The sequence below is a fragment of the Chenopodium quinoa genome, unplaced genomic scaffold (assembly GCF_001683475.1).
Source record: "Chenopodium quinoa cultivar QQ74 unplaced genomic scaffold, ASM168347v1, whole genome shotgun sequence".
Lineage (NCBI taxonomy): Eukaryota > Viridiplantae > Streptophyta > Magnoliopsida > Caryophyllales > Amaranthaceae > Chenopodium > Chenopodium quinoa.
This window is the reverse complement of record NW_018744821.1, coordinates 2,682,353-2,692,788: the sequence shown is the minus strand read 5'-3', so window position 1 is coordinate 2,692,788 and position 10,436 is coordinate 2,682,353. Positions and strand designations below refer to the sequence as shown.

General features: G+C 37.7%; 1 protein-coding gene across 3 annotated transcripts; it reads right to left on the bottom strand.

Moving 5' to 3' along the window:
* Positions 1-2,709: 2,709 nt before the first annotated feature.
* LOC110704185 lies at positions 2,710-10,359 on the bottom strand. Of its 3 annotated transcripts, none has more exons than XR_002507871.1 (5): positions 10,002-10,359; positions 8,075-9,439; positions 3,990-5,213; positions 3,769-3,891; positions 2,710-3,669 (listed from the first exon to the last, which is right to left on the bottom strand). XR_002507871.1 is itself a non-coding variant. In XM_021881973.1 (5 exons), the coding sequence occupies exons 3-5, from the start codon at positions 4,404-4,406 to the stop codon at positions 3,583-3,585; spliced, it is 627 nt and encodes a 208-aa protein (XP_021737665.1). In that variant the 5' UTR covers positions 4,407-5,213; positions 8,075-9,439; positions 10,002-10,189; the 3' UTR covers positions 2,710-3,582. The 3 variants fall into 3 exon arrangements, 2 of the variants coding, with proteins under 2 accessions (XP_021737665.1, XP_021737666.1); XM_021881973.1 differs by having other exon boundaries at positions 10,002-10,189; XM_021881974.1 differs by lacking the exons at positions 8,075-9,439; positions 10,002-10,359 and adding an exon at positions 5,485-5,678.
* Between the last annotated feature and the right edge of the window lie 77 nt (positions 10,360-10,436).

The following is a 10,436-nucleotide window of genomic DNA, read 5'->3' as shown; positions in this document are numbered from 1 at the left end:
TTCAAGTTAGATATTTCCTCATTTAAAATAACAAAAAAATCACAAGATTTGCAATATTTGTCAATCATTAGTCATTAAAACTTATAATATAAAAATAGTTTTCCAAAAAATAAATAATTTGAAAAATGGTTTGAAGTAGGTTGACTATTATGTAATCATACTTGGAAAGGATTTTCCGCATTTTTTTAAACATAAAAAACCTAATTTTATGAAGTTTGAAGAATTATTTGTTTCCTAATTCATCTAATTACAAAACAAAAAGTATACTATTTTTTTCCAATAGCTAAGGACTTTATATTAACGATAAGATTGCATAAAATCTTTCAACTATCCTAATCAGTTGAAATTAGCTCTAATCAGTTCAATATACTCCTGCTCAGCCCCAACCTGTTCAGACTTTTAGAGTTGATCTCCAATCAATAAAGTATAGATCGATTAAATTAGGCATCGCTCCAATTACTACGAGTTTAGTACTGATCAAACTTAAGGTTTATATCGATTAAATTAGGCAGGTCCAGGCATAATGTTTACGATTTCAGTATTTAGGGTTTAAGGTCGTCACTGGATTTAGGGTTTAGGATTTATTTTTAGGGTGTATGGTTTAACCTCAAGGGTTCGGGGTTAGGGTTTAGGGTATAGGGATTAGGGTTTGATTCTATCGTTTAGGGTTTAGGGTTTAGGGTTTATCGTTTAGGGTTTAGGGTTTAGGGTTAGGGTTAGGGTTCAGGGTTCAGGGTTCAGGGTTTAGGGTTTTGTTTATCGATTAGGGTTTAGGGTATAGGGATTAGGGTTTGAGTCTATCGTTTAGGGTTTAGGGTTTATCGTTTAGGGTTTAGGGTTTATCGTTTAGGGTTTAGGATTTAGGGATTACAGTTTGAGTCTATCGTTTAGGGTTTATGGATTAGGGTTTAGGGTTTAGGGTTAGGGTTCAGGGTTTAGGGTTTTGTTTATCGATTAGGGTTTAGGGTATAGGGATTAGGGTTTGATTCTATCGTTTAGGGTTTAGGGTTTATCGTTTAGGGTTTAGGGTTTAGGGTTAGGGTTCAGGGTTCAGGGTTTAGGGTTTAGGGTTTTGTTTATCGATTAGGGTTTAGGGTATAGGGATTAGGGTTTGAGTCTATCGTTTAGGGTTTAGGGTTTAGGGTTTATCGTTTAGGGTTTAGGATTTAGGGATTACAGTTTGAGTCTATCGTTTAGGGTTTATGAATTAGGGTTTAGGGTTTAGGGTTAGGGTTCAGGGTTTAGGGTTTAGGGTTTTGTTTATCGATTAGGGTTTAGGGTACAGGGATTAGGGTTTGAGTCTATCGTTTAGGGTATAGGGTTTAGGGTTTATCGTTTAGGGTTTAGGGTTTAGGGTTTAGGGATTACGGTTTGAGTCTATCGTTTAGGGTTTATGGTTTAGGATTTATCGATAGGGTAGGGTTTAGGGTTTAGGGTTAAGGGTTAGTGATGGTTTAGGGTTTATCGTTTACGATTTAGGGGTTAGTTTATCGATTAGGGTTTAGATTTTAGTGTTTAGGGTTAAGGGTTTAGGGTTAGGGGTTAGTGAATAGGGTCGTCAGATTACGATTTAGCTTTGTAATGAGATACCAAAGGGTTTACGAGAAACAATCCTTATTAATCAATTGATAACATGGAATCGTACTTATTAGTAATAAATCCAGTCGTACTTATTACCCGTACTAGAACATTTTTTATGAGATTTGTTTATCCAATCACATTTTGGGGATACATTTTGTAGGTGATGCCATCGTACACTCACCTTTGTTGGCCAACAGTAAGAAGTTACCTCTCGATATAAAAAAAAAAAGTTAAAAGTGAATGTCGACTAGAAATGAGTTAATAGTTAATCTAAAAGGAAAAACTTGTAAATGAGTTCATTCTTTTATTAAACTTCCCACCCTAAAATTAATTTTATAATTATTTTTAAAAATCCTTAAACACTCAAATAATTCACTAAATAACAAGCTCATGAGTGGAGAGTAAAGAAAGTACCAACAACTGAAGAAACAAGTAAAATCTACCCACTAAACCCGAGATCCCAAATTAAGTATAAAATTATAATCAATCAAACAAACAATTAAATTACTATACAAGAGAACCCAAAAATAACAGAAGTGACTGAAAAAATTTGGATATTATGTGATGCTAACACGAGTACATTAATTTTGACGTGTAGAAAGATTTAGCAACTCCAATTAGTTTACACAGTTCTCCAATTTATTTGCAAATTGTATTACTTTATACGACGTTAAAACATAATTAAGTCATTCAACTTGAAAATAATAAAACAATCTGTACTATTACAATTCATATGGACTCGAAATCCATTAAATTGGAATTTGATTTCGATTTGCTTTTACGAATTAGACAACAGGGGCTATTATAGACATGCCTTGCAAAACAGGAATGGATACGTTCAAAAGTTGGTGATCTGATCTGTAGATATCTTTTTATCACAAAATCATGAAAAATAAGATGGGATAGGTCTGCGGATATGTAAGGCCTATTGACGTTCTAATAAGGCCAAAACCTACAAAAGTATGAAGAAAACCCACTGATTTGAGGTGCATGGGTTAGATAAATTAAAAAATAAATTTAAAAGTACCGTTAAGGCCAAAAATTGGGAAAGTAAAATAAAAACCCACTGAAATGAGGGCAAAAGATGAAGGAAATCACATGTATCAATGCTAGCACTAAAAGAGTATGTGTAAAACCGTGAAGCAAAGTTCATAATCAAATATTGACCAGCATTGCAATGTAGATATGGACAGACCTTGTACGATTATTTACCCCTTCTCTACCACAGTAAAAATAAAGGGTGTAAACCCTAATAGGACTCTTGTTATAAAAAGGGCTTTGTTGGAACAGAAAAAAATCACAACTAACACAATCAAAGTACTATTATCTTCACAAAAATGAAGCCTTCCCTTAATCCATCCTTGTTATCCAACAAATCCAAAGTATCCTCATCCAATGGATCATCATCCAACGGCTCGCATGCACCTAACAAAAAAGGGTGGGAAGAAAGCCAACCGTCTCTTAAGGACAACCTTGAGCAACAATGCTTTTGAAGCCCTCCATAACCCATTACCACCAATCCTGTACAAGTACCATGGTGTACAATTGTGAAAGTCAAGAAGCAGATGCATGCTGGCCTAGTTGGCAGTCGTTGTGCTAACCACAACCCCGAAGAAGTCATCGTAGACCATGATGATATTCCTAAGGAGAAAAATCTCCGTCGACCTGCGCGGAGCAATAGTCCCACTCCCATACTGAAGCTTGACGACGGCAACAAGCCTAGAATTGGGCGGTTCAACGTCCATTACCTCGTTGTTTCAAGCAAACCCTTAACACACTTCAGAAAAGGTTCCCACCTAACAAAGTAATAACTAATGGATGTGACAAAAGGAGCTAAACAACAGTTCAATAGTCTTAAGGATAAGGAGCTAAACGATACGACGACATAACAAACATCCCGACGCTATCACAATACAAACAGTTCGGATAATGTCAAAGATTCTATAACACAAATTATCCTGATCATAACATAATCACCATTCAACTGGGTTGTATTCAGAATTACATTAAAACCTCTTCTTCTTCTTCAAAACATGTAGCCAATTTCACAGTAGTATTCCTGCTATGTTTCTTGTATTTCCTCCTTCCCTGCGAACAGCACACAGGGGCAATGTCAAGTACTGGTTCTAAATAATTACAGCAAACTCAAAGTATCATAGCGTACGTCACGAATGAGAATTCAATTACCTTAGCCGGCACAGCGGTAACCTTTGGTATCATAGCACGCATAGCACTCAGAGGTAGGTCCATTTCCATATTCGTATCTGCATCTCCAGGCTGCACATCAGATGTAGGCTGCACATCCTTTCCCTTGAGGCATAGCAGTGTTAGTTTGATAGAGAAATTCAGAAGAGTGGTAAATTGGAGTACTCAATGAAGAAGAAATGAAGAAGAAGTGTGCACTGTACCTGTTTCTTTTTTGTGGATTTGTAGCCTGTCTCTGAGTAGGGTTTGTTGCGAGATCCTTTAGGCCTCCCTCGACGTCTCTTTTTGACATTGGGATCAAGTAAGTGCTGGCTCAATTCAGGTACATGGGTGTGCTGACTTACCACTTGGTCAGGAACTTCATCACAGTCCACAACCTCATGACTATTTGTGATCATTTGTTTTCTGACAGAAGATGGAGTTTGCAAGCTACTCGTGGATCCTTTTCCGGAAGTGGGATATTGTGTGCTAGGGAGAGTCATTACACCATTTGCTTCGATGAACTTCTTCCTCCGATCACTGACATCAATCTTGAGCTTAGACAGAGTAGACGTGACCATCTCAACTGTATCATCATCAACCATCGATGCTTCATTACAAATAGGTTCGAACAGATTCATTATCTTGTTGAACCTTTGAACCTCCTTTGTGTCGGACGAATCGTGATAGGCAACCTTGACCCGAGTGTGCTTTCTTATAACATCCTTGCGCCACTGGTCCAAAATATACTTTTTCGGTATATCAAACACTAGGTTTTGGTCTAGGACACGGATGCAATGCTTGCATAGGATCCCAAAAGTTTCGAATTTACAGCAATCGCAAATCACCTCTTTTGACTCTCAACTAAACTTCACACAGTATATGCGCCTTCTGTCAGTGATAACCTCTTCACTCAGACCTTCCGGAACCACCCACACGCGATCCTCAAGGTAGTAATGGACAGTATTATCATCAACAACCCTTTCCTCCCTCCCATAACAATACATCATCCTCGACAATTCTTTTTGGATCTCTTGGAATTTGGCATCTGTGTAAATTTTTTGATAAAGTCTCTCAACCTTAAACCAACTAACCAACCTTCTAACATACTTTGTTGATCTGCATCAGCTTCAGTTCCATCTTCGACTCGTTTAGTCATCGCTCTGGTGTATTTCTGGGGAAACTCAAAAAGCTTGGTCTTCCGGTTCACAAACCCATCAAAAAAGTTATTGATGCTCTCCACCCTTTGGGTCGTTTTCATACCACCCCAGAAGTGCTCTTTCATAAAGCATGGAACCCACATATGATGCTCATTGAACAAATCCTGAAGCCATTCATTTTCTTCAAGTTCGTATTGCTTAATACAAGCACACCAACGGAGCTCAAACTCATCTACAGTAAAGCTTTCATAAATGAGAGCCTTTAGTGGACTTTTGAAGTCATTGTACCTAGTCAGTACCAGGCACAACAAATCAAACCATAATAAAAGCTTTTAAAACACATATTAGTAAATATGACAGCATCCATTACTACATATTATTACTCATGACAGCTAAAAATTTAATTAAAACATGAAACAAGTTATGAACAAATAGGCAAAATGTTATAAAAAGAGGTTATACATGAAACAAGTTATGAAGAAATATTGTTCTCACTTTTAATTTTTATTGGAAAGGTTTGGTTCTGTTTAAGGTATAAATGTCTAGGTCCTGTATATACCTGTGTAACAGCATCACATTGCAGGCTATGGTTGAAGCATATTTTTCCACTTGGTTGGCCATCAAGTAAAAGAAATTGATTGTGCACTTGGAAAATAGGAAAGCATCAGATTTTGGAGGGAATAGTTGTAGACACCTAAAAATGTCTCCCCAAAACCAAACCCGATGATGAACAACCTTTCACCGCCACTATTGGTCGGGTTTAGTATATAATCCCAAGAGTGCTTAAAAAATTGTATTTTATTAAATTCATATTTTTGAACAGTCCATGGATTAGTCTTGATGTTTGGTAAAAGCATAGTTTTAATTTTAGCCCAAACTTATTAATTAATTCTAGCCCAAAGCTTTTTTATTTTATTGTTTTATTATTTGTTTTTGGCCCAAACCCTTTATTTATTTTTATTTAATTATTTTCTTATTTTAGCCCGAATAATAAAAAGTCAGAAAAGGCCCGAAATTATCAATCGGCACTTAAAATACCGAAAGAAATTAGGGTTAAAATTGTATTTAGACGGAAAAACGGGCTGGAATTTCCCACGCCACGGCAGGTACCTACCGTGTCACGGGAATCCTTCCCGTCTGACGGTGGGATTTCCCGTGACACGGGACATTCCGTGTCTTTTCCGCGTAAACCCTTAACGCGTTTTTCATTCCGTTTTCTGAAAATTTCCCGCGTCACTCCAAAACTGACCGTGTCACGGTACAGTCTGACCGTGTCACGGGATACTTTTTTAGGTTTTTTATCATTTTAGGGTTCCATGTGCTCCCTCAGCACATTTTCCCTATAAATACCCCCTCATTTCTGATGTACGGGACCGAGTAATTCTCTGATTTTATTTTCTCTCTTCTATGCTTTAGCCTAAACACTAGCCTACCCTTTTCACTTCAAAATTCCTTCTTCAAGCACTCAAAGAAGTTCATATTTTACTCGAGGTTCTGTCCTTAAGTCAAGGCGTGAAAGGTAGAACTGTTTGAGGGTTTGGCCCCAAAATCAACTTTATTTAATTTAATTTAATTTAATTATTGTTTATTTATTTCCTTGAAGTTACTAACTCGTTTATTATTTTGTAGTTGCAAACAAACAGAATCAAAGTAAGGATCATGCTCCTTTTATTTTTATTATTTTTCTAACAATTTTATGTTGTTGGAATTGTGATTAATTTGGTTTTAATATTAATGTTATTCTATTGATCACCATGTTGCATGTTAAAGGGAATATGTAATTGAAAATCACGCCTAATAAGATAATTTGGACAACCGGTTTAGGATCCTTTTAATCTTATTATTAATTGAAGTGATCACCAATATTTTAGAATTATGTGTGCATTAATATTAAACCAATTTAGTTAAATAATAGTTTGGAGCGAATTGAATTATTGTTTGTATGCCTTTGAGATCACAGGAATGCTTTTCAATATAAGAATCGAGTAGAGGCCCATACGGGCGAATGTGACTCCATGACTCACTTCGTACCATCATCCCCGATCCTCCTTTCGTGGTTCCGAACCATATGGAGTTAGTAATCTCATGGATTATGAATGGGGTGTAACCTTCAAGGGTCAATCGTTGTTGCCTATCGTTGTCCCTTATCGTGGTTGTCTTTTATGATCCGTGAACGGTTTACAAGTTCCTTACAAACTTGTTGGCGGCTCCCTACTTTCCTTGTCCCTAATCGTATATGTCAATTCCCACTTCCTATGAGTGCCAAGCATATTCACCACATGCTTTAACGTAGGCGCACTTCGAACGACGCCTGCAATAGCGTACCCTCATTAGAGTCACGTGTCAGCTTATGAGCATCACTTGACCTCTTAGTTACAACAATTCTGATTTCCCTTTCAGAATAGGCATGTTGTTAAAAACTTTTTTGGTATAAATGAGGGATTTAATGAGTTAAAAATTAGGCATGTTGTTATTGGGGAAATGTATAATTGAGGGATGTAATGAGTTAAAAAATAGACATGTTGTTATGAACATTTTTAGTATGAATCTGCAATCCCAAGTTAAAAAAAAGGAAAAATACAGGGCCCATGCTGAAAGGGAAATAAGCCTAGCTACAAGCAGTGTACAACAATTAAAGTGAGGAACACTAAATCATAAGACAGTATCCAAGAACAAAATCAATTCATTATACGATGATGCAGGATGCAGGAGGCAGGGATTACATATCAGTAAAATTACCAAACAAAACATGATGTATGAGACACATTTGATAACAATCCACATTAGAACAACAACAACTTTAAGATAATTGCAAAACAAACAACCGCTTCACAACAAATTTTGAATATGATGTCGCAATAAAACAGGGCAGAATTTATGCAATACACTGATGTGGGAGAAATGAAAGTGCAGCAGTACTTCTAAGGTTTCAGATAGAATTAAAGGATCAACAGAATTAAATGATGCAGTACAAAGTCCACTCAGGCATCTAAAACAGCCAGGCCAGTCAAGTGAGGTATCTAGAACAGCTAGGACATGAATTACATAATAAGTAACAGAAAGGTGGTACATACAAATTAATTCTACAAAAACAAGTGCAGGTTTACCAGGATTTGGTTAAAGATAAGAATAGAAAAGAAATCACTTACCACTTGCATTTGCCAAGCTTGTCGCCAAACTTACTCATAATGTGCCATATGCACCACCTATGTCGAGATGAAGGCATAATATCAGCCAGTGGTCTCCTCATTGAAGCTGCTTGGTCAGTAAGAATACCTAATGGTGGACGGTTGCCCATGCACGATAGCCATTGTTTGAAGACCCAAGCGTAGGTCTCACAAGTCTCATGTGACACAAGGGCACACCCCAATAGAATTGACTGTCCATGATGATTGACGCCGACAAAATTTGCAAATGGGAGCTCGTACTCGTTCGTCAAATACGTTGCATCAAAGCATACAACGTGCCCAAAGTGATCATAAGCAGCCCGGCTCCTTGCATCTACCCACAACACATCCTTGAGCCGGCCTTCTTCATCCAAACGATGTGCATGGAAGAAGTTCTGGTTGTCGGCTTGCATCTTTTCAAAATACCTCATCATAGCTACAGCGTCCCCACCCTCCATTTTCAATCTCCTCTCCTTGTACACCTCGTGTTGCAAATCCTTTACGTTAGGCAATTTATCCTTTTCATGGGATAAACCCCCACGTATTCGAGAAACAGGAACACCCTCCTCAACAAAGTTGAAAAGCCTTTTACGAACCGTTGAAGTGTAATTCTTCATTCGATATTCTTTCACCAGATTTGCCTTGCTAGGGGTGGGTTTATGTCCTTTGTGTTCAAGGTGCACAGATCTTATTACCCATTCTCCTTTGCCGTTAATACTAGCATAAACTTCTACTTCACAGTGACACTTTTTTTATTTTCGTTGGCCCTTTTTCAGCTCATCTTGCCCTATCACACCATTGACATTGCCCCCGGTTCCACTAACATCCATGGCCTTCGCCCTCTTCTTTGCCTCCCTTTGCGCCCTCATATCAGGGGCACCCCAGCATTCACACCTCCAAGTAATGGCCCTACGCTCTCTAGTTTTATCTTTGTACGCACTTGAAACCCTACTAACTCCAAAACCATGTTGTTCTGCATACTGTTTAAAGTGGGCCTCAATATCCAGCCAACTTTTGAAGACCATACTCTCTGCTGGTGGATCTACTACATAAGGCACATCATTGTTTGTTGAGACAACTGTCTCCACAGTCTGCACAGTACGGACAGTCTGGATTGGGGAATAATAGACCTGTGCCCCCCTGGGGATTAAACTTGGGGAGATTGGAGGCAGTTGCAGCCCCATACCCTCCCCAACATCTATCCATATAATCAAAGTCAGAACAACCAGACAATGAAACCGTAGCTATGTCTGGGTCATTGATGTCATCAGCCAAGCTAACACAATTTCCATCACTCAAGTTTTCCATGCAATTACCACATCCATCATTTTCTTCATTCAAAGACATCTAAACATAAACCAAGCACAAAAAATAAATAAAAGGGAATTTCTAATATCAAGTAATTACTCAACTGTAACAAAACATAACATATGGCTCCATAGGTTACATAGGATAATGCCAAGGCACTTACACACAACACATTACTGCACTAACAACAATTCTAATATCAAGGGAGAAAAGCAACACATTAAAGCACCAGGATTGCAAGTTCTACACACTGACCATACTGAAACTGTTCAGCCAAGGCACTGAAATTAAATTATGATACAGAACATGCGTCAACACTCAATAAGACTAAATTAAATGAGCAATAATATTATTTCTCTGGACACACACACACACCGGCATTATATAACCCAAAAAAACACAAAAACAGAATTTTACAAATCACCTATACAACACTAAACAATCCATAAAGCAACCGAGCTACCAACACACCATATACAACGACTTTGGCAAATAAGCTACAATTATCCACGAAAAATAGAAGAACCAGGTGAAAAAAGCCATCCAATTTTGTTATTTGGAATTAATAATCAACCAAAAATTGGTAGAAACGAAAACTTACCTTCGTCTCTGCGAGATGTAACAACCACGGATTCACAGATCTTAAACCCGTTCCCAGATCTATCGAGCTTGGAACTACAAGCATCCCCTTCGCATATCTAGCAAGCTTGAAACTTCATCTCTCTCGCACTGGGTTTTCGGATTTGATGGATTTGGTACTTCTCTCTCTACCAGAGACAATTACCAGTAATTTTAGAGGTACTAAATTGTTAACTCAAGTAAAATTACCGTGGTTGGGGTTGATAGTTACTGTGGTTAGGAGTGGGAGTTACCCCGACGGACGTTTGTTACTTGCCGTTAGATTGTTTGTTAGTGCCTGAAGCAAATGTCAGATACTTCACAGTACTTTATTATTGTTTATTGGCCAAGCACGAACTCCAATGCAATTTTATTACGAAAATGCCATGTGCTAAACTTTGTTAGTTTAGCACAGTTA

Excerpts from the sequence above, each read along its gene's own strand:
- LOC110704185 (XM_021881973.1), bottom strand. The coding sequence starts at position 4,406 with ATGAATCTGTTCGAACCTATTTGTAATGAAGCATCGATGGTTGATGAT. Across the intron at positions 3,892-3,989 it reads AATCCACAAAAAAGAAACAG|GGAAAGGATGTGCAGCCTAC; the intron begins GTACAGTGCACA and ends CTATGCCTCAAG. Across the intron at positions 3,670-3,768 it reads TTACCGCTGTGCCGGCTAAG|GGAAGGAGGAAATACAAGAA; the intron begins GTAATTGAATTC and ends TGCTGTTCGCAG.